General features: G+C 38.9%; 1 protein-coding gene across 5 annotated transcripts in view; it reads right to left on the reverse strand.

Annotated features, from left to right (window-relative positions):
- Positions 1 to 25,294, reverse strand: part of LOC130922696 (adhesion G protein-coupled receptor A1) — a 264,480-nt gene that overhangs the window by 129,888 nt on the left and 109,298 nt on the right. For 4 of the 5 annotated variants that reach the window (XM_057847627.1, XM_057847625.1, XM_057847629.1 and 1 more), the window contains one exon: positions 21,411 to 21,509. The exons of the other annotated variant lie outside the window; for it this stretch is intronic. In XM_057847627.1, coding sequence (XP_057703610.1) covers positions 21,411 to 21,509 — 99 coding nt within the window. The remainder of the gene's footprint in view (positions 1 to 21,410; positions 21,510 to 25,294) is intronic. 5 annotated transcript variants of the gene reach the window in all.

Raw genomic sequence — 25,294 nt, forward strand, 5'->3', positions numbered from 1 at the left:
TGATGTAGAGTGCAGCGTATGGTCTGAGCACTAACAGGCTGACCCCCCACCTCTTCAATCATGCAGCAATGCTGACAGCACTCCTGCCATGATCTTTCAAAGAAAACATTTGGATGTGATGCTCAGCACGTGCGCTCAGCTTCTTTGGACGACCAACCCAAGGCCGGTTCTAAATGGACCCTGCTCTTTTAAAACGCTGGATGATCTTAGCCACTGTGCTGCAGCTCAGTTTCAGGGTGTTTGCAGTGTTCTTGTACCCTTGGCCATCTTCATGTAGCACAGCAATACATATTTTAAGATCCTCAGAGAGTTCTTTGCCATGTGGTGCCATGTTGGAACTTTCAGTGACCAGTATGAGAGAGTGTGAGAGCTGCACTACAAATTTGAACTCACCTGCTCCCTATGCACACCTGGACCTAGTAACACTAACGAGTCACATGACATTTTGGAGGGAAAATGACAAGCAGTACTCAATTTGGACATTTAGGGATGTAGTTTCTAAGGGGTCTACTCACTTTTGTTGCCAGGGGTTTAGATAATAATGGCTATATTTTGACGGGAAAATAAATTAGCTCTATTATATAAGCTGCACACAGACTACTTTTCATTGTGTCAAAGTGTCATTTTGTCAGTGTTGTCCCATGAAAAGATATACCTAAATATCTGGAGAAATGCGAGGAGTGTACTCACTTTTGTGATACACTGTACATATATAGCCATGCTAAAAGTTTTGAGGTTGACACAAACTATTTTTTGCCGGTTGTCCTCGCAAGGGTCGCAAAGTGTGTAATTAACAATTGATAATTTACATGAAAGTACACAAAACACTGGCCTTTCTGGTAAAAGCAGGGAACAGTGTTTGCCCACATTCCATTGATTGATATCATTCACCGACAGGTCCTGTTAATACGGCATTGGCGAAGTGTCACCATGGCAACGTGGTCATGAATCTCCATGACAGTCTCCTTCCACAATAGTACTGTGGGGTGAGCAGGCACCATATAATGTATGTGGAATAGCTTTACTAACATATTGGTAAAGCTGAATATGCATGATTATGGGGCGGTGTAGACAATTCAGTTAAATTCGGTTCATGGCTTCAACATGTCCTCCTTAATCTCTCTAACACAGATTAACTACACATTCCAAGAATTGAAATTCCAAGCAATGCAAATGCAGTTATGTTGAATTTAACTGTGGATCATAAAAATGCGGTAAAATATGCGTACGAGATGTTCACCAATTATTTTGATTTAATTGAATGTGACGACTTCTAAAAATATCCTTATCCCAGCCACGGCCCTTCTTTGGGTAGTGAGTAGTTGGCAAAGATTTCAGCAATTGGTAAAGTCTGCCTCAGGTTAAATAAAACCCCACATCAATTTATCCAAATGTGAGCTATATAAATTCCTAGTTAGCTGCCATCGGCCAATAAGACCTAAGCTGTTTTCCACATTTAAAATTGAGAAGATGAACGACCCAATCAGGACAAAGCTTATTAAAATGTTGCATGAAGAATTTGGATGTCCCAATTGCCTGCGAGAAAGGGGACTAGGACAACTTGAAAAAGGACATAAAAGTCATTTTCAACCCATATTATTTTGCAGATCCCCCCAAAATACGTTATATTTGATGAAAAAAAATGTTGACATTTATCAAAGCAAGTCTTTTTTGCCAGGATAGTGAAAAGTATGACTTAACTTATTGGCCTAATACACAGAATACTCAAGTAAACATGTACAGTGGGGCAAATAAGTATTTAGTCAACCACCAATTGTGCAAGTTCTCCTACTTGAAAAGATTAGAGAGGCCTGTAATTGTCAACATGAGTAAACCTCAACCATGAGAGACAGAATGTGAAAAAAACAGAAAATCACATTGTTTGATTTTTAAGGTATTTTTTTTCTAAATTAGAGTGGAAAATAAGTATTTGGTGACCTACAAACAAGCAAGATTCCTGGCTGTCAAAGAGGTGTAACTTCTTCTAACGATGTCTAAAGAGGTTCCACTCGTTACCTGTATTAATGGCACCTGTTTTAACTCATTATCGGTATAAAAGACATCTGTTCACAACTTCAGTCAGTCACACTCCAAACTCCACTATGGCCAAGACCAAAGAGCTGTCGAAGGACACCAGAGACAAAATTGTAGACCTGTACCAGGCTGGGAAGACTGAATCTGCAATAGGTAAAACGCTTGGTGTAAAGAAATCAACTGTGGGAGCAATTATTAGAAAATGGAAGACATACAAGACCACTGATAATCTCCCTCGATCTGGGGCTCCATGCAAGATCTCACCTCGTGGCGTCAAAATGAAAACAAGAACGGTGAGCAAAAATCCCAGAACCACACGGGGGGACCTAGTGAATGACCTACAGAGAGCTGGAACCACAGTAACAAAGGCTACTATCAGTAACACAATGCGCCGCCAGGGACTCAAATCCTGCACTGCCGGACGTGTCCCCTGCTGAAGAAAGTACACGTCCAGGCCCGTCTGCGGTTCGCTAGAGAGCATATGGTCAGATGACACCAAAAAGGAACTTTTTGGTAGAAACACAGGTTCTCGTGTTTAGAGGAGAAAGAATACTTACCAGACGTGTCCCCCTGCTGAAGCCAGTACACGTCCAGGCCCGTCTGCGGTTTGCTAGAGAGCATTTGGATGATCCAGAAGAGGACTGGGAGAATGTGTTATGGTCAGATGAAACCAAAATAGAACTTTTTGGTAGAAACACAGGTTCTCGTGTTTGGAGGAGAAAGAATACTGAATTGCATCTGAAGAACACCATACCCACTGTGAAGCATGGGGGTAAACATCATGCTTTGGGGCTATTTTTCTGCAAAGGGACCAGGACGACTGATCTGTGTAAAGGAAACAATGAATGGGGCCATGTATCGAGAGATTTTGAGTGAAAATCTCCTTCCATCAGCAAGGGAATTGAAGATGAGACGTGGCTGGGTCTTTCAGCATGACAATGATCCCAAACACACAGCCAGGGCAACAAAGGAGTGGCTTTGTAAGAAGCATTTCAAGGTCCTGGAGTGGCCTAGCCAGTCTACAGATCTCAACCCCATAGAAAATCTGTGGAGGGAGTTGAAAGTCCGTGTTGCCCAACGACAGCCCCAAAACATCACTGCTCTAGAGGAGATCTGCATGGAGGAATGGGCCAAAATACCAGCAACAGTGTGTAAAAAGCTTGTGAAGAGTTACAGAAAACGTTTGGCCTTCGTTATTGCCAACAAAGGGTACATAACAAGGTATTGAGATGAACTTTTGGTATCGACCAACTACTTATTTTCCACCATGATTTGCAAATAAATTCTTTAAAAATCAAACAATGTGATTTTCTGTTTTTTGTTCTACATTCTGTCTCTCATGGTTCAGGTTTACCCATGTTGACAATTACAGGCCTCTATAATATTTTCAAGTGGGAGAACTTGCACAATTAGTGGTTGACTGAATACTTATTTGCTCCACTGTACATCCTTCCACAGATTCATGAATATTTGGCTCAGTGAAAAATTTCAGTCCTTGTCCAAAAACCACGGACTGACAACAAACCAAGTTACAGCTCAAGATTGGTTTGAATGTAAAAATGCAAATTAGCACACGTCTCTTGAAGTTTAAGCACAATAAAATAAAACTTAATTCATTATAACAATCATTCAATCTGTGATAAACTAACATAGTACGGAATTCTGAACCTTCTTGCTGTTTGGCAATAGTGCTAAACTACTGCCTGCCAGTTTGGATGACAAATCTTTCTTTTAGCTTGCTCAAGGGCACTACTCGGGCACATTCAGCAAAGCTGAATAGTTCATAATAGCAGAGTAAAAATAAATAAATAAATAAATAAACGAGAAAAAGCCTTAAATGTATGTCCTTTTTAAAACCATATTAATCCATCCCGACTAATCCTTTGAATAAACAAAACGAAACTAATGGCTTTGGTGGTAATCTTATCTCAAAAGACTGATGGTGAACTCAGAACCAGTGATGGTGAACGCATAGCACACCAATTGTGCCTCTGTATTTTTAATTGAGGGGGTCTATTATTACTCCCAATGAGGGGACTGCGTGTAAATATATTACAAAGCAGCATACCTGAAGAGCAATTGGTAAGAGTATACTGTATATACAATATATACATTAGGAGTGTGACAAAATATCGAAATGGTGATATATCGTGATACTTTGTATCCCAAAAGGTTATCGATATGCTCCTGCCAAGAATCGATATCGTTTTAAAAAGGTTGCAATGTTTCAAAAAAAAAAAAAAAAAAAAAAAAAAAAAGGGACCAAAAAGTTGCTACCAGAATCTTCCCCCATAATACTCTAAGGCTGCCATTGACGGTGCTCGACGCCCAATCCATTTAGACTGGGAACATTCGTTCATTCGAAATAGGGCTGCAGCTATCGATTATTTTAGTAGTCGATTAATCGATGAAGTATTTAGTTCAAATAATTGAGTAATCGGATAGGGAACATAAAAAATTAAAATACCTGAGCTGAGCCTCACACGGTATATATATATATATATATATATATACATATATACATATATACATACATATATACATATATATATATACATATATACATATATATATATACATATATATATATATATACATATATATATATACACACATATATATATATACATATATATATATATATACACATATACATATATATATATATATATATATATACATATATATATATACAGTGCCTTGCAAAAGTATTCGGCCCCCTTGAATCTTGCAACCTTTCGCCACATTTCAGGCTTCAAACATAAAGATATGAAATTAAATGTTTTTGTCAAGAATCAACAACAAGTGGGACACAATCGTGAAGTGGAACAACATTTATTGGATAATTTAAACTTTTTTAACAAATAAAAAACTGAAAAGTGGGGCGTGCAATATTATTCGGCCCCTTTACTTTCAGTGCAGCAAACTCACTCCAGAAGTTCAGTGAGGATCTCTGAATGATCCAATGTTGTCCTAAATGACCGATGATGATAAATAGAATCCAAATGTGTGTAATCAAGTCTCCGTATAAATGCACCTGCTCTGTGCTAGTCTCAGGGTTCTGTTTAAAGTGCAGAGAGCATTATGAAAACCAAGGAACACACCAGGCAGGTCCGAGATAATGTTGTGGAGAAGTTTAAAGCCGGATTTGGATACAAAAAGATTTCCCAAGCTTTAAACATCTCAAGGAGCACTGTGCAAGCCATCATATTGAAATGTAAGGAGCATCAGACCACTGCAAATCTACCAAGACCCGGCCGTCCTTCCAAACTTTCTTCTCAAACAAGGAGAAAACTGATCAGAGATGCAGCCAAGAGGCCCATGATCACTCTGGATGAACTGCAGAGATCTACAGCTGAGGTGGGAGAGTCTGTCCATAGGACAACAATCAGTCGTACACTGCACAAATCTGGCCTTCATGGAAGAGTGGCAAGAAGAAAGCCATTTCTCAAAGATACCCATTAAAAGTCTTGTTTAAAGTTTGCCACAAGCCACCTGGGAGACACACCAAACATGTGGAAGAAGGTGCTCTGGTCAGATGAAACCAAAATGGAACTTTTTGGCCACAATGCAAAACGATATGTTTGGCGTAAAAGCAACACAGCTCATCACCCTGAACACACCATCCCCACTGTCAAACATAGTGGTGGCAGCATCATGGTTTGGGCCTGCTTTTCTTCAGCAGGGACAGGGATGATGGTTAAAATTGACGGGAAGATGGATGCAGCCAAATACAGGAACATTCTGGAAGAAAACCTGTTGGTATCTGCACAAGACCTGAAACTGGGACGAAGATTTATCTTCCAACAGGACAATGATCCAAAACATAAAGCCAAATCTACAATGGAATGGTTAAAAAATAAACGTATCCAGGTGTTAGAATGGCCAAGTCAAAGTCCAGACCTGAATCCAATCGAGAATCTGTGGAAAGAGCTGAAGACTGCTGTTCACAAACACTCTCCATCCAACCTCACTGAGCTCGAGCTGTTTTGCAAGGAAGAATGGGCAAGAATGTCAGTCTCTCGATGTGCAAAACTGATAGAAACATACCCCAAGCGACTTGCAGCTGTAATTGGAGCAAAAGGTGGCGCTACAAAGTATTAACGCAAGGGGGCCGAATAATATTGCACGCCCCACTTTTCAGTTTTTTGTTAAAAAAGTTTAAATTATCCAATAAATTTTGTTCCACTTCACGATTGTCCCCCACTTGTTGTTGATTCTTGACAAAAAATTAACATTTTATATCTTTATGTTTGAAGCCTGAAATGTGGCGAAAGGTTGCAAGGTTCAAGGGGGCCGAATACTTTTGCAAGGCACTGTATATATATATATATATATATATATATATATATATATAGTATATAAAAAGAGGATCTATGTACAGCAAAAGAACAATTGGCTAACTTACATAGATAAAGTCCAATAGCTTAAATGCTATAAAATGCTCACACTTTTTTTTTTTTTTACAATGTTCTTAACAAATGGCACACATATTCCCACAAAAAATGGCTAAATATACCTTTTAACTAAATTAGGAATGCATAATCAAAAACATCGTTAGCTCAAACAAACGCTTATGTGGGTCTTAACGGAGAGCAGATGGATTCAGCCATGTGAAATGAGGTAGACTAGAGGGCCGGGTAACCACCCAAATCAATCAAAATAAATGCAAACACTTTCAAAACCATTACAACGCCACTTTAATTAAACGAATACTTGAAGCAGCGAAATTAAATTTGTATCTTTTTTTTTTTTTTTTTTTAATCAAATGCTCGAGTTAATCGATTATTTGTTGCAGCACTAATTCAAAACCAGAGCGGTCGCAGTCATTCTGTCCGATTTTTGGGGCATTTACAGGTCACTTGCAGTTCATTTACTGGTCATTTCCTTTTGAGTTTGAGTCATTGCCTATTCGTTAGGGTTATTCCCAGGTCACTTCCTGTTCGGTAACTCAAAATAAACAGGAAATGACCCATAAAATACCTCAAAATCAACAGGAAGTAACTGATAATCAACAGGTAAATGACCCTAAATGGCCCAAAATTACCTCATTGGCTGGCACTGGCTGCCACTGACGGCCATAGACGTTCAATCCGTTTGAAGAGGGAGAGACCACCCTCCCAGTTCAAATGGAGTGGGCGTCTACTAGTGATATACTGATACCAATTCACAGCAGAAGCTTGTTTTTCTGTTTACTAGTTGTTTGTAGAATATCCTAAAATGATTTCCTAAACAATGTCAACCTCCCGGTTCAAATGGATTTTGTATAGCATGTTGTTCTCTATTGTACTTTTATTTTAAATTGCCTTACAAAGATGACATATCTGTTCTATGTGTTGGGTTTTATCAAGTAAATTTCCCCCATAAATGCAACTTATACGCCGGTGAGACTTACCGGTATATATGTTTTTTCCTCTTCATTGGGCATTTTATGGCTGGTATGACTTATACTTAGGTGCGACTTATAGTCCGAAAAATACGATACTCGAAGCAGCAAATTTGAATTCAAATCTTTTTTGTAAGCGAATTACTCAAGTTATTCGATTAATTGTTGCAACATGAATCCATACACAATTGATGCGTGAAGCTACTGTTTGTCATTCTGTGTGAGTATCTTAGTCTCATGCTGTGAAATCAAGCACTTTTCACCAGAAGCAAGGATAGGATGGAAGATTTATTGGAGAGCTCTTGTCCGTCGAATGCGCATCCCTATAATCGATCTGTTGAAGTATTACCATAGTGTGCTCACTCCAGTGGTTCCGTTCTCTCCCGTCCTCCAGTTATGTGTTGATCAATGAAGGTCCCCTCTCCATAGTCAACCCCAAACATCCAGCAGTAAGTGGGACCAAATCCAAATGACGCACAACTGTTTTTCTTTTGAGTGTGTGGGGGAAGTATAATATGCCTGTATTTCTCAATCATCAATCATTCCAATAATAATGCCACTTTGACTATCATTACTCCAATAATTAATGGCAGTGTTTATGTGAATTGTAATTGAGATGCATAGACATTATAGATATCTGCCGCTCACCAGAGTTTTGAAAAAATCTACATCAATATCGTTTTGATTTACAGTTTGGCTATAAACATTTTTCCGTTATCTCATTCACTGCGATGGACAGGAATAGACATGAAATCAATTTTAATTGAGATAACTGGTATTGAATTGCACACTTCAACGCCATTGGTGGCGATGGACAAACAGGATTGGACGTATATTGCCGTCAATGGCAGCCAGTAAGTTAATTTGAGAAATTTCATTAAAGCCGATAAAACAGTAGGAAGGTTGTTGATATGTTTGCTTATTTTTAGTTTTGTAAGCAGTAATTTGCCATAGTTACACTATAAATCAGGGGTAGCCAAACGTTTTGCAAAGGGGGCCAGATTTGGCGTGGTAAAAATGTGGGGGGCCGACGTCCTTTACGTAGAACAATATATTTAAGCAAAATTTAGCTAGCCATTCAGTGTGTCACATTTGCTTTATTATTTTTTTTTATGAATAATTTCAACAATCTCCCAAGTAGCCTTTGCGGCGTTCTCTTTCGACTCTCGGGCTCTTGCGAAATACTACTGCTGTGAAATTAAACTAGCTTTAAGTTGCTTTAATTTCTCGCTGCGTATCTTCCCTGTTTTTCTTGTCGTACATGTCAGCGTGTCTTGTTTGGTAATATCGCCTCACATTGAAATCTTTAAAAAAAGCAACTGTCTCTTTGCAAATGAGGCAAGACACAGTTGTTGCATATTTTAGTGAAGAAATAGCCCAATTTCCACCTATCCCTGAAGCGTCGGCCGTCACAACTTTCTTTTTTTTGTTGATTGTCGCCATTTTAGAAAATGGAAGTAATGGGTCACACGGAGTAATGTTGCTTAGCCCTTAAATACCTGCAATATGAAGCAATTATCAGAGAATCCCAACATTTGAAAAATAAGGTCCTAATGAAACCTTTTTTTCAAATTTATAAAACGAAATTTCAAAATGAATATGTGTAATAAGCGCTCTAATATCTATAACCCATGCTAAATCATGTTTTTTTCTTATGGAACCTGTGGATGCATGTGTTGACTTGCATCCATCATTTTTTTTTTTTTCAAAAACAAATGTCAAAATTCTAAATCTCAAAATCATGAAATTTTAGGTGTATCAAATGTGATACATTTGGCGTTAAAGGGTTAAAGTGCTGCTGCCTTTTAGTGGGTAAATGAGGAGCAGTATTTCGTGTGTAAGCTACTTCATATGCTGGTTGCAGTACTGCTGACCAATTTATTACCAATTTATTAAGTCTGTGTGCGGGCCAGACGTTATTGATTTTATGACAGAGGCAGGGGGCCAGATGAAATTTGACCACGGGCCGCATTTGGCCCCCGGACCGGACTTTGGACATGGCTGCTTTAAATGGTAAAACAGGTTCGTCTATAACCCTCAATGTCAGCCAAGTCAATAAAAGTAAATGTTAACTTCCAGTTATATAGCATTGTACCTACCAAACATATAATGCAGTGAGACACATGACCCCAAGAAGTATTGCTTGCTAAATACAATAGCACCAAAATGTGGAATGATTTTCACCACTAGCTAATGCTAGCAACTCTAGGCGACACACCATACTATCAAACTGCAACTCCTATAGGTCCAAAAAAAAAGCATGACATAAATACACATTTAATCATGTAATTTTAAAAATCTGAACCTTTTGGAATTTGTCAAATTTCTGCATGAAATCACCATCAAATGTTATTTGATCCTTGTCAAAATCACACAGATGAAAAAACTGGGAAAATAAGTAAGTGAACCATCACATTCAATATTTTGTGGACCCCCCCTTTGGCAGCAATAACTTTAACCATACGCTTCCTGTAACTGCAGATCACTCTGGCACATCGATCAGGTCTAATCTTGGCCCATTCTTCTCTATAAAATTGCATTAATCAGTCACATTCCTGGGATGTCTGGCATCAATCTCTGTTTTTAGGTCATGCCACAACATCTCAATGGAGTTCAAGTCTGGACTTTGACTTGGCCACTCAGAATGTGTATTTTGTTCTTCTGAAACCATTCTGAACTTGATTTACTTCTGTGTTTTGGATCATTGTCTTGTTGCAACATCCATCTTCTTTTTAGCTTCAACTGTCTGACAAATGCCTTCAAGTTTTCCTGCAAAACCTCCTGATAAACTTTTTCATTCTTCCATTAATGATTGCAAGTTGTCCAGGCTCTGAGGAAGCTAAACAGCCCCAAATCATGATGCTCCCTCCACCATGTGGGAATGCAGTGTTGATGTTGGTGAGCTGTTAAATTTTTACTCCACACATGATGTTGTGTGTTACTCCCAAACAATTCAACTTTTGTTTCATCAGTCCATAAAATATTTTGCCAAAACGTCTGTGGAGTGTCCAAGTGCCTTTTTGCGAACATTAAACGAGCAACAGTTTTTTTTAGACAGCAGTGGCTTCCTCCGTGGAATCCTCCCATGAACACCATTCTTGGCCATAGTGTTACATATAGTTGATGTGTGCACACAGATATTGGACTGTGCCAGTGATTTTTAACAGACACTCTAGGGTTCGTTTTTACCCCTCTGAGTATTCCGCGCTGAACTGTGGGCATCATGTTTGGTTGACGGCCACGCCTTAGGAGAGAAGCAACAGTGCCAAACTCTCTCCATTTGTAGACATCTTCTCTGACTGTCGATTGATGACCATCCAGACTTTTAGAAATGGTTTTGTATCCTTACCCAGCTTTATACAAATCAACAATCCTTGATTGCAGGTCTTTAGACAGCTCTTTTGACCCGAGCCATGATGCACATCAGACAATGTTTGTCATCAAGATATTTCTTACCAGGTGTGTGTTTTATATGAGGCAGGGCAGCTTTAAACCACTCATTAGTGATTGGGCACACATCTGACTTAAAATGTTAAAATTGGTTTCAAATTGCTTTTTAAGTCTCTTTAAGCAGACGGTTCACCTACTTATTTCCCCCCCTGCTGTCGTTGTGTGCATGCTATCCTCTTTAAAATATGAAAACCTTATGAATGGTTAGTTAAAGCAGACACTGCATTTGCCCCTGTGTGATTTTTACAAAGATCAGACCACATTTGATAGTGATTTAATGCAGAAATGTGAGAAATTCCAAAAGGTTCAGATATTTTTTTATACCACTGTATGTCCTAACAGTGGGGATTTGTATCATTCTTGAAACATACAGTGGGGCAAATAACTATTTAGTCAACCACCAATTGTGCAATTTCTCCTACTTGAAAAGATTAGAGAGGCCTGTAATTGTCAACTTGGGTAAACCTCAACCATGAGAGACAGAATGTGGAAAAAAACAGAAAATCATATTGTTTGATTTTTAAAGAGTTTATTTCCAAATTACAGTGGAAAATAAGTATTTGGTCACCTACAAACAAGCAAGATTTCTGGCTGTCAAAGAGGTCTAACTTCTTCTAACGAGGTCTAACGTAGTCTAACGAGGCTCCACTCATTACCTGTATTAATGGCACCTGTTTTAACTCATTATTGGTATAAAAGACACCTGTCCACAACTTCAATCAGTCACACTCCAAACTCCACTATGGCCAAGACCAAAGAGCTGTCGAAGGACACCAGAGACAAAATTGTAGACCTGCACCAGGCTGGGAAGACTGAATCTGCAATAGGTAAAACACTTGGTGTAAAGAAGTCAACTGTGGGAGCAATTATCAGAAAATGGAGGACATACAAGACTACAGATAATCTCCCTCGATCTGGGGCTCCATGCAAGATCTCGCCCCGTGGCATCAAAATGATAACAAGAACGGTGAGCAAAAATCCCAGATCCTCACGGGGGGACCTTGTGAATGACCTACAGAGAGCTGGGACCATAGTAACAAAGGCTACTATCAGTAACACAATGCGCCGCCAGGGACTCAAATCCTGCACTGCCGGACGTGTCCCCCTGCTGAAGAAAGTACACGTCCAGGCCCGTCTACGGTTCGCTAGAGAGCATATGGTCAGATGACACCAAAAAGGAACTTTTTGGTAGAAACACAGGTTCTCGTGTTTAGAGGAGAAAGAATACTTAATTGCATCCGAAGAACACCATACCCACTGTGAAGCATGGGGGTGGAAACATCATGCTTTGGGGCTGTTTTTCTGCAAAGGGACCAGGACGACTGATCTGTGTAAAGGAAAAAATGAATGCGGCCATGTATCAAGAGATTTTGAGTGAAAATCTCCTTCCATCAGCAAGGGCATTGAAGATGAGACGTGGCTGGGTCTTTCAGCATGACAATGATCCCAAACACACAGCCAGGGCAACACAGGAGTGGCTTCGTAAGAAGCATTTTAAGGTCCTGGAGTAGCCTAGCCAGTCTCCACATCTCAACCTCATAGAAAATCTTTGGAGGGAGTTGAAAGTCTGTGTTACCCAACGGCAGCCCCAAAACATCACTGCTGCATGGAGGAATGGGCCAAAATACCAGCAACTGTGTGTGAAAAACTTGTGAAGGGATACAGAAAATGTTTGGCCTCTGTTATTGCCAACAAAGGGTACATAACAAAGAATTGAGATGAACTTTTGGTATTGACCAAATACTTATTTTCCACCATGATTTGCAAATAAATTCTTTCAAAATCAAACAAAGTGATTTTCTTTCTTCCCCCCCCCCCCCCACATTCTGTCTCTCATGGTTGAGGTTTACCCATGTTGACAATTACAGGCCTCTCCAATATTTTCAAGTGGGAGAACTTGCACAATTAGTGGTTGACTAAATATTTATTTGCCCCACTGTAAATAAAGCGCACAGCTGTTTTCAGCAATACCTGAAATGCAGCTACAGTAAACTCATTTCTCTCTGCTTTTTCCCCCAATTTCCCTTATTATATTCCTTTAGACAACTACCTTCTAATTGATGCAGGGCTGCATGCAACACTTCACTACCACCACAACAAATAACAGTCCACTTAATATCCATAACCTTTTGTGGACCACATTCAATCACTGGTCCCTTGGCAGTGGTAAGCTGAATAACACACAAGTGCCCCCTCATGTGCTCCCAAACACCATTGACCTTTGCAAGCACCCCATGGGAACTCTCTAGCCTACAAGTCTTTTTCTACAAGACTTAACCTAACATGCTCCAAACACTAGCTCGCTGCTCAAGTCCACAGTGTATCAGACCTGCCACCTCATACACAGCTATAACTCATTTGAAAGCTGACAATTTAAGCTATTGTACACCACAGCAGTCTAAAATAAATGTTCTGAACAGAGAAGGAGGAAGGTTTGTTGCCCTTAACCGTTGGTCCTTTTGTAAATTTTTCATACCTAAGACCTTTACTCAATATTATTCATAATACAAACGTTTGTACTTGAAATGTGAAAGAAAAAAAAACTTGAAACTTGCAATTACTGAACAAGATAAGCAATGACATCAGTAGGGGCTTTTGGTTTGATATAAACATTTCCTTTTGAAGGTTAGATTGGGAAATATGTGAAAAACAAATTACATTGAATTGTCCTCATTTTTATTAGCTTGCAACATCTCAAGAGAAGAAAATGGGATGAGATGGATGGAATACAACCGCCACTTTGTGGTTTTGATGTCAAAATTTTTCTGTTAACTGTCTATTTACTACTATGGGGTGACAACAGAATGTAGTGTTTTTGTCCGCTTCATTATTCATGTGCTCACAGGAGACGTTTGGTGCCATGTTTGGCACTGGATTGTTTTGTTTAGCGTTTCGCGTTACATGCGCCCCATCTCCCCTTAGTTCTCACATTATAAATTCTTAATCAGCAGCTCACACTCATCTAAAACCCAATTCTTGTTGCCTTTTCGCCTTCACAGCACATTAATAGAATAAATTTAGGGAAAAGGATGGTTTTAATATTTTCCCCCTCAAAAACAATACTATCCTTTTAAATTATATGCACATCTAAATGAGCTCTTCAACAGTACAATTCTTGCGTCACAGTCAACGTCTAGTCAGGCATAGAAAATGGGTCAGGGGTTAAAAGGGTGTAGAGGAAATATGTTCCGGTAGGGCTGTCCCAAACGACAAATTTTCTCGCGATTAGTCAGTCGACTATTTTTACAATTAGTCAACAAATTATTATGGTTATTATTTTTACTAATTTAGCAATGACATTTTTGTTGACGCTTAATAATTCACGAATACAATTTGGAACACTTAATTTTTTTATTAAAGTACAAATAAACATGTAAATGACAATAATTAATCACACATGAACACTGAGGTCAAATGCTGATAGTAGGCCTGAACGATATTGGAAAAAACTATCATTGCGACTTTTGAGGAGTTTGCGATATTATATTGCGATATTAAAACGAGAAACCAAATAACCAAATAACTTAAATAGCTCCGTTCGGGATAGCTGCGCTGTTGACCAAGAAAAACAGTTTGGTCGCGCTGCCTAGCAGGAGGGAGAGTGAGACACTGTGGTGCTGAAAAACATGAATGTATGCTGTTTTTAAATTCGATGCGCTGAAAAACGGCGCCATCGGCCCTAATTTTTATAACTCAGTTTAATCCAGGATCTGCACACTTGCTACATTCATGAAGTCAAACAAAAGTTTAAATGTTGAAAAAAGAAAAAAAAATTGCACGTCCTGCGATGTGACTATTGCACATGCGCACATTGCGATGGCGATGAGCAAACAATATATTACAGCTATTTATATATATATATATATATATATATATATATATATATATATATATATATATATTATATTTATATACAGTGCCTTGCAAAAGTATTCGGCCCCCTTGAACCTTGCAACCTTTCGCCACATTTCAGGCTTCAAACATAAAGATATAAAATTTTAATTTTTTGTCAAGAATCAACAGCAAGTGGGACACAATTGTGAAGTGGAACAAAATTTATTGTATAATTTAAACTTTTTTAACAAATAAAAAACTGAAAAGAGGGGCGTGCAATATTATTCGGCCCCCTTGCGTTAATACTTTTTAGCGCCACCTTTTGCTCCAATTACAGCTGCAAGTCGCTTGGGGTATGTTTCTATCAGTTTTGCACATCGAGAGACTGACATTCTTGCCCATTCTTCCTCGCAAAACAGCTCGAGCTCAGTGAGGTTGGATGGAGAGTGTTTGTGAACAGCAGTCTTCAGCTCTTTCCACAGATTCTCGATTGGATTCAGGTCTGGACTTTGACTTGGCCATTCTAACACCTGGATACGTTTATTTTTGAACCATTCCATTGTAGATTTGCCTTTATGTTTTGGATCATTGTCCTGTTGGAAGATAAATCTCCGTCCCAGTCTCAGGTCTTGTGCAGATACCAACAGGTTTTCTTCCAGAATGTTCATGTATTTGGCTGCATCCATCTTCCCGTCAATTTTAACCATCTTCCCTGTCCCTGCTGAAGAAAAGCAGGCCCAAACCATGATGCTGCCACCACCATGTTTGACAGTGGGGATGGTGTGTTCAGGGTGATGAGCTGTGTTGCTTTGACGCCAAACATATCGTTTTGCATTGTGGCCAAAAAGTTCAATTTTGGTTTCATCTGACCAGAGCACCTTCTTCCACATGTTTGGTGTGTCTCCCAGGTGGCTTGTGGCAAACTTCAAACGAGACTTTTAATGGGTATCTTTGAGAAATGGCTTTCTTCTTGCCACTCTTCCATAAAGGCCAGATTTGTGCAGTGTACGACTGATTGTTGTCCTATGGACAGACTCTCCCACCTCAGCTGTAGATCTCTGCAGTTCATCCAGAGTGATCATGGGCCTCTTGGCTGCATCTCTGATCAGTTTTCTCCTTGTTTGAGAAGAAAGTTTGGAAGGACGGCCGGGTCTTGGTAGATTTGCAGTGGTCTGATGCTCCTTACATTTCAATATGATGGCTTGCACAGTGCTCCTTGAGATGTTTAAAGCTTGGGAAATCTTTTTGTATCCAAATCCGGCTTTAAACTTCTCCACAACATTATCTCGGACCTGCCTGGTGTGTTCCTTGGTTTTCATAATGCTCTCTGCACTTTAAACAGAACCCTGAGACTATCACAGAGTAGGTGCATTTATACGGAGACTTGATTACACACATTTGGATTCTATTTATCATCATCGGTCATTTAGGACAACATTGGATCATTCAGAGATCCTCACTGAACTTCTGGAGTGAGTTTGCTGCACTGAAAGTAAAGGGGCCGAATATTATTGCACGCCCCACTTTTCAGTTTTTTATTTGTTAAAAAAGTTTAAATTATCCAATAAATGTTGTTCCACTTCACGATTGTGTCCCACTTGTTGTTGATTCTTGACAAAAAAATTAAATTTCATATCTTTATGTTTGAAGCCTGAAATGTGGCGAAAGGTTGCAAGATTCAAGGGGGCCGAATACTTTTGCAAGGCACTGTATGTGTATATATATAATACAGACTTGACTTTTTTCACCTGCGAAACATTGCCAAAATTAGAAATATTTTGTCTAAAAACGATGCAGAAAAATTAATTTGCGCGTTCGTTACATCTAGATTGGATTACTGTAACTCCCTACATGCAGCTTGTCCTAAAAGTTCTCTAAAAGGTCTTCAGCTAGTCCAGAACGCAGCAGCAGCAAGACTTTTAACAGGAACTAATAGATGAGAGCAAAACACCCCTGTGCTCCAGGACCTTCACTGGCTTCCAGTCGAGTTTAGAATTAAATTTAAAATCCTCCTTCTTACATTTAAGACCATTAATGGTCTTAAATCTCACAGATATCTCACAGATGCTCTGGTTCCATACCTAAAGTATGTGGGATTAACTCCTGAAATCGTTATTTATATGACAAACCTGACGTGCTTTTATTTTGAAATGTTTACCGGAAGTGTGTTCGCTAAACCACTAACAACTTTACACTCCGCAAAAAGCACTTTTCGTCATTGCTTGTCGTGTCACAAATAAGATTTTTTCTTATTTTTTCGTTTGCAAATGCTGTTGACCAGCAATTTTTACATGTTTGAAGTGTCACCTTTTAACCGCAAGTTTGCGTTTTGGAAAGGACTGCCAATGTTTCAAAGCAGGCTAAAGTAAGTTGTCTTTTTTCACCATTAGTCTCAGTGTAGCAATGCTAACGTTTACAGTAGGCCTGAACGATACTGGAAAAAACTATTGTTGCGATTTTTGGGGGGTTTGCGATATATTGCGATATTATATTGCGATATTAAAAAATATATATATATATGTATATTTTTAAAGAAATTTTCACTAGATGACTTGAATAGCTGTTTGGAAAGACTTGGATGACTCATCATCACAACAGTGTACAGTGATCCCTCGTTTTTCGCGGTTAATGGGGACCAGAACCCACCGCGATAAGTGAAAAACCACGAAGTAGCGCACCCCCCCAATTTTTTTTTTTTGTGTGTGTGTGTGTGTGTGTGTTTTTTCTGCTCAATATATTTATTCAGATTTAGCATTGGAAAGAGATACATATAAGACATATTTTTTTCTCACTTTTTCCCCCAAAGTGATTTTAAAAATGTATACAAATAAATTATTTTTAAGCACCTCAAATGTCATAATTATTATCAGTTTTAAACATAACTGTCCAACCAAATCATTTTTGAACAAGAATAAAGTACTGAAGTAGAAAAATGCTTGGCTTTATTAAATGCTTCTGTTTATCTACCTTAACTGTGGCTCTTGGAGTGACATATAGAAAATTTCAAACTCCTCATGATCACTTCTGGCATTTATTTTATATGCCTCAAACGTCTCCACACACACACACACATTCATTCCAGCGCGGCTTCCTTGCAGAAACTGTTTAACAAGTTAAACGATGATTGACACATTGCTCCGCTTTGAAGTCCGGTTCTTTGGCAAGATCAAAGACAGCGAGCATCGTTAACTTGAAGAAGCAAGTGCTGCAGTGAATGAGTGGAACAAAGGGCTGTGCACAGAGCAGAAAAGCAAGGCGTATGTGGATTAAAAAAAATAAAAACTATCGCACGTGCTTGCGATGGGACTATCACGTACGCGCACATTGCGATGGCGATGTTTAAATGATATATCGTTCAGGCTTAGTTTACAGTGTTTAATATAGATGTGTTTCCTTATTTTGTATGTGTGAACTGTAATTCTACGGCGTGTTGTTGACCTATAAACGTCTGGACACAACAACTGTAGTCTCATATGTCATCTACACGCACGCACAAATGTATACACGCACGCGGTGATAAAACGCAGCCGTGAAAATGACCGCCCTCATTTTTATTTACCTTGCGATAAATGGACTCATTGCATATCGCGACAGGCTTAGCAACTTCAATAAAACATGTCGTTAGTTAGTTAGATCGACTTATGACCCCCCTCCAGAGGCGTCGCGTCCCATTAGGCAAACCAGGCAATTGCCCTGGGCCCCCAGCCAGCAGGGTCACCAGACGGGCCAACAGATTTAGCACGCGCAGCTTTACTGCACTGTCGCAGCGACAAGTGCGACAGTGCCAGTGAAAGCCTTGTGTCTGAGTTCCCTGAAGGGGCCCCTTCACTTGCTCTACACCCCCCCCCCCCCACGTGACGCAGAGTGAGAGTGAGCGGCGATTTGGCTTTTTTTTTAATTGGCGTAAATCCAAAATGAAGAGAAGTTATCCTTCTGGAAGCGACAAAAGAAAAAAAAAAAACAGAAGAGGAGAAAAGGAAGCAAGACAGCGGTGAGTTTACTGTGTTACTGTAATGTAGTAGAAGCCGGGCACTTTGAGTGTCCTAAAAAGCGCTCTATGAGACCGAGGCATTATTATAGTTTTATTAAATATGCTATTGCTCCAAGTCCAACTGTCCCCCTTACTAGCACATGCTCGAAGGGCCCCATGTTGCTTGTTGCCTGGGGCCCCCGGGGACCCTTGCTACGCCTCTGCCCCCCCCCACCCCCCCTCAAATTCTCCTCGGATCTACACAATTCACGTAGGTCACCCTTTTTGACAAGGCAAGGCAAATTTATTTATATAGCACAATTCAACACAAGGCAATTCAAAGTGCTTTACATCACATGAAGATCATAAAAAAAAGACAATCAAAATTGGAAATAAAATTATTCATAAAAATCGCATTTAATAACAAATAGAATAAAAATAAATAAATAAAAATAAAACAAAAACTACTACTACTAATAATAATTTAAATCAGCAATGGAAATAAGCACACGAGGAATAGAAAGCAAGTAGATTGAAATATATAGACAGTTATGGATATGCAGTGCTAAACAAAAGAGTTTTTAGCCCTGATTTAAAAGAGCTAACAGTTTGAGCATACTTCAGACGTTCAGGTAACTTGTTCCAGAGGTGAGGAGCATAATAACTAAATGCTGCCTCACCCTGCTTGGTTCTTGTTCTTGGAACATGCAGAAGACCGGTTCCAGACGACCTTAGGGGTCTAGATGTCTCATAGGAATCTAACAAATCAAGCATGTATTTTGGTCCAAGGCCATTAAGTGTTTTGTAGACGAGCAGTAGTATTTTATAGTCTATCCTTTGACTCACTGGAAGCCAATGTAGCGATTTCAAAACTGGTGTAATGTGGTCCAGCTTCCTTGGATTTGTGAGGACTCTGGCTGCAGCATTCTGTACTAGCTGCAGCTTCCTGACTGATTTTTTATCAAGACCCGTAAATATACTGTTGCAAGAGTCCAATCTGCTGAAAATGAATGCATGCATAAGTTTTTCCATGTCTTGTTGAGTCAGAAGCCCCTTAATTATGGTTATATTTTTTAGGTGGTAATAAGCGGATTTAGTGACTGACTTTAGATGGCTATCAAATTTTAGGTCTGAGTCAATAATTACGCCAAGGTTTCTGACTTGATTTGTAGCTATAAGTGACATTGAGCTAAGTTGCCTGCTTATCTTTGACCTTTCCTTTTTTGGCCCAAAAATGATCACCTCTGTCTTCTCCACATTTAACTGGAGAAAATTCTGGCACATCCATTCATTGATCTGATGAATGCATTTACTCAGGGAGACTAAGGGACTATAATCATGTAGGGACACAGAAATGTACAGTTGTGTGTCATCTGCATAGGCGTGATAGGAGATTTCATACTGTTCCATTATCTGAGCTAAGGGAAGCATATAGATGTTAAATAAGAGTGGTCCAAGAATTGACCCTTGAGGGACTCCACACGTGAATTTGGTTCGTTCTGACTGATGGTTTCCGATTGACACAAAGAAATCCCTATCATGTAAATAGGATGTGAACCACTCAAGTATAGTGTCAGTAAGCCCTACCCACTGTTCCAATCTGCTGAGTAGTATGCTGTGATCAACCGTGTCGAATGCGGCGCTGAGATCCAATAGTAACAGAACAGATGATTTGCCTGCATCGGTATTCCGACGAATATCATTTAGGACTTTGATAAGTACGGTCTCGGTGCTGTGTTGTGGCCGAAATCCAGACTGAAATGAGTTAAAAAGATTATTTTGCATCATAAAAGTCTGGATCTGTTCGAACACAACCCTTTCGATAACTTGATGACTTCAATACGGCGAATTTCCCCAAAAGGTGAGTGATTTTCATGCCTGCAAGTATTGATTGGATACTGTGACTTAGTCGGAACGTCCTAGAGTTTCTAATCCGATTGACATTCATATCGTGTTTCACGTGCACACAATTAATCTTGCATTAATCAAATGGAAATTTATTTTTCCTCATCAAGGACACACAGGTACAGCAAACAAGAGCAAGAGAGATTGACTCATCAGACTAGAATACAATCATTCAGCCCAATGAAATTCGTGGGGGATTCAGTCTAGTGGGTACGAATTAGAATTTAATTCATTGATAAACATTCTCCATGGACTAAAGTTAGCGGGAAGACACAACGCCTCAGCAAGTTAAAACAACATTAATTGAAACCACTTTATGGGATTATTTGACAAGCTCTCTGAAGGGTGAATCACAGCCTGACTATGAAAAAAAAGCTTGACTTTATCTGACTGAATGTGTGTCAGATGGGTGGTCAGCAGGGTACATTTTCAGTGATCCAGAGACAGACATAATTCGATTTTTTTCCACTATTAGCTGTGAACAAGTCACTCAGGGTTTGTCTAGAAGAGAAGTATTAAGAAATGGCAGCGAAGAGCACTAAATTCAATTGAAGCAATTGCAGCACTGGTAACATTAGCCCATCTGATTAAGCAATACCAAGAAACCCAGACACGTAACACATACTGTAGGGCTTCCAAATCTCATTAGAGGAGATGAGACACAGGCGACGGAGCGAAAGTCAAACATGGTGGTATAATATAGTGTAAGTAGTGTGAGTCAGACTAACAGACATTAAGGAAGAACGAAGACAGGCGTAAACTGTGGTGGTTGAAGCATATAGTATGTTGATCGACTCGGTCTTATTACCACTGTAAAATCTAATCTATTACCTTATAGCAGACAGGATGGCCGCAATTTATCTTTAGTCTGTCAGGACCTGTTTTATTCCCAGTGTAACTGGACCATAATGGCTTGTGACAAGAAATGTCCTGGGGAATAAGGAAATATGAGATACAGATGTCAAATAGCCATGTAATTTTCTCTTACCCCATAAATATACAGCAAAAATAAGTGAATCCATGTGCAGAGCAACAGATAACTGTTATTCAGGCCAGAAAAAAAAAAAAAAGAAAAATTAATGCAGAAATGGTTGCAAAAAAAAAAAGGTTGAGGCAGCAGCTACATATATATGTAAAAAGCAGGAAAACTGATACAAAAAAATGTTATGAGTAGAATTGTCCGAAAGCATTTTAAAACGATATCAGATATTATCGACATCGGTTTTGGGCCAATATGTATATGGCAGTGCTGTCATGTCCACTAATTGCCTGCATGTGTTTCCGGTATTTCTCCGCCCCCTGCTGGCACTAGGTGTAATTAGTTTTGAAAAGTTACAGCACTTTCTGGTGACGTAATCCTACTTCGACGCGAGCTCATTGTGAATAGGGAGAGCTAAATGGACAAACTTACGTCTGCAGCGAATGTACCATAGCAGTTCTTGCCACATTGTTTGTACCGTCGCTTGTAAGTAATATCCTTCCTTTGTTTTTTATTCATGAGCGTTGTGTAGTATGTTAGAGACGTGCATATTTCGTTTTGTTTGCATTTGTGGTAAAATGCGGTTACATTATTTCGTTGCTTGCAAGCTATGCTACTAGTTGCGATTCAAATTGACACATGGTGTATACTTTGCTTTATTTGTGACTTTCATATTATTGACTCAATGTTTTGTTGTTTTTAGTTTTACAAAAAAAGTAGCAGTGCTCTTGTCAAGAGAAAGATGACCACAGTAAAGCCATTTAATCTTTACTCCAGTTTTTGACTTCTCTATAGAGCCTGATCTGTCGATTTGTGTACCCACACACACGTTGAGGACAGGAGTGCCTTATTGGCACTTTGCACTTGATCCAAAAAACTCATGTTTGCAATATTATGATTTCAACAATAAATATAGTGGTACACTATAGGCACTTTTTCCATAATTTCAGTTGAAGTTGTTCTTATTTTTCACAGAATATCTATAGGAAAAACCTTAAAGTTGTTACATTTATCATTATTAAAGCATCCAGTGGGACATCACAATACACTTAAGGCTGATTTATTATTCTACGTAGCTGTGACGGCGGACCTACGCCGTAAACGCTTGACCTGATTTACGACCCTACAGTGTAGCCTGATCAGGGCTGTCAACAGACTTGCAGGGGCCCGGGAACAAGAGTGCAAAAAAAAACAAAAAAAAAACAATATACAGTATATTTGAAATATTTAATATGTTAAAGTTTTTATGTATATATCGAGTACAACATAATATTTAATCAGACAATGATTTAAATTAAAGATGTCCCGATCGATCGGTATCCGATCACGTCATTTTCAAAGTATCGGAATCGGCAAATAAATATCGGACATGCCTTTTTTTAATATATATATATTATATATATACTGTATTTCTTAATTAAATTGTTTTCTAATTGTATTTAACGTTACAGACAAAATGTCTTACACTCATCCAGAGTATTTAGTTTTGGCTTAAAGTACTGCTATCAAATTTATCGCGTTAACGGCGGTAATTAATTTTTTAAAAATTAATCACGTTAAAATATTTAACGCAATTAACGCTGCATGACCTACTCACGCATTGTTGCATTCAATCTATAATGGCGCCGTTTTACCGATATATAGAGCTAAAAGGCAGCGTAAAATGAGTAGAGTGAATTTTGGCAGTCTTTAGAGCCTTTTTTTAATTGGCTAAATCCTAACAATCCCTCTCTCAAAAATTAGAAATATCGTGGCAAGCAATGTGGGGAAGCAAGGTAGTAGTTGATCTTTTTCTTAACACCCTATGTTATTTCCCAACGCAGAGAAGATATATCAATTGGTGCCACTACGCACAGTCATGGTTGCATTTCCCATCATGCATTTGGGCAGAACAGTTAAATGGCTACAGTATCATTTACTGAAACCTCAACAAATACACTAGATGGCAATATTTAGTCACAATATACAAAGTCACATTTATCCTTTAAGAATCACAAGTCATTCTATCCGTGGATCCCTCTCACAGAAAGAATGTTAATAATGTAAATGCCATCTTGAGTTTTTATTGTCATAAGAAACAAATACAGTTCTTATGTACTGTATGTTGAATGTATATATTCGTCCGAGTTTTATTCATTTTTTTCTTAATGCATTGCCAAAATGTATATGATCGGGAAAAATTATCGGGAATGATTGGAATAGAATCGGGAGAAAAACAAAAAAAAAAAAAAGCAATCGGATCGGGAAATATCGGGATCGGCAGATACTCAAACTAAAATGATCGGGATCGGATTGGGAGCAAAAAACATGATCGGAACAGCCCTAATTTAAATAAAAAAGAAATATGTGAATTTAAAGTAAAATAAATTAAGGGTCATTCAGGGGCCCCTATTGTCCTGAGGCCCGGGACAACATACCCAGGTAACACCCCCCCCCCCCGTCAACGGGCTTGAGCCTGATGTGCACCTCAAAATAAATCCTGACTAGGCGTCATGTCAACGTGCGTGATGTGAACGTCAAAAGGACTGTGATTGGTCCGCTCAGAACAATGTTTCCAGTTCAGCACAAGAACACTGCCGTTGTCAAGCATTCCCAAACGTCTTCTGTGTCACCTACGGTTCAACATTTGTATTAACACCATTTGTTGTTCAGTATTTATTAGCGCCAGCTGCAAAAACACACGTTCCATCTCCTTTGCCATTGCCGTCAATGACCAGAGAAAAACTAAATGAATTCGGCAAAAGTCCTCCTAAACCGTACAAAGACAAAGCCACACCCCTCTAGTGGCATGGAAGTGAATTACAGAGCAACGCGTTCCCTTGACGCAGAACTTTGAATGCGCAATGGCGGTGAAGGGTCTATGCCGTCGGCCACCGTCACCAGAACGCAGAAGCATAAATCAGCCTATAGCCATATGTTAAGTACACAAATGTATAAATCAGGATCGGGTTGATATCGGTATCAGATTTTTGGAGTTGGACAACATCAGGATATCGGTTAAAAAGTCATTTTCTCTGAACTCTTGTCATGAGCAGTGTTGGGAATCTTACTTTAAAAAAATAATTAATTACAGTTACAAATTACTTCTAAAAAGTAATTGCGTTAGTAACTCAGTTACCTGAATGTGAGAGTAATAAATTACTTAACAAAGTAACTGATGATAATTTTCAATTTTTTTTTCCCCTAACAAAAAAAAAAAAAAAAAAAAAACAGGTCACACAATCTGAAGTTTAAAGGGTTTATGGGAAATTTGGCCCTAGCCCAATTCTTTACCCTAAACTTAAATAGACACAGGGGTATTGCGGATATTGCGATAACTAAATGTAACCCAAGGGAAAAAACACTACACTATTTCAATAATTAGTTAATAAATAAATAGTTAAGATAGTTATTAAAAAATAAATACGTTCTAAAATGTTGTTCAAGAATGTTAAAATGTTGAAAATAATCCACTTACACTATGATGATGTCATATTGTTGACCAGTAATGTCTGTTAAGCAGTTTTTTTTTCTCTCCTTCCCAACTGTCCTTCATCTCATATGAATCTGTTGATTGGTTATTTGTATGTGGCCTGATGTTGTATTCCAACGGGGAGAACGACAAGGGGGAGGGACTTTGGGAGAACGAGGCAAATTGACGAGCGAAGCAGACGAGCAGAGCTCACATGAATGAGGAAAACGTCTGTAAGTTAAATTTTTCCGATTTAGGAGCATTTTAGATAAAAATTGACCTAGA

Source organism: Corythoichthys intestinalis, chromosome 10 (genome assembly GCF_030265065.1).
Source record: "Corythoichthys intestinalis isolate RoL2023-P3 chromosome 10, ASM3026506v1, whole genome shotgun sequence".
In the NCBI taxonomy this organism is placed as follows: domain Eukaryota; kingdom Metazoa; phylum Chordata; class Actinopteri; order Syngnathiformes; family Syngnathidae; genus Corythoichthys; species Corythoichthys intestinalis.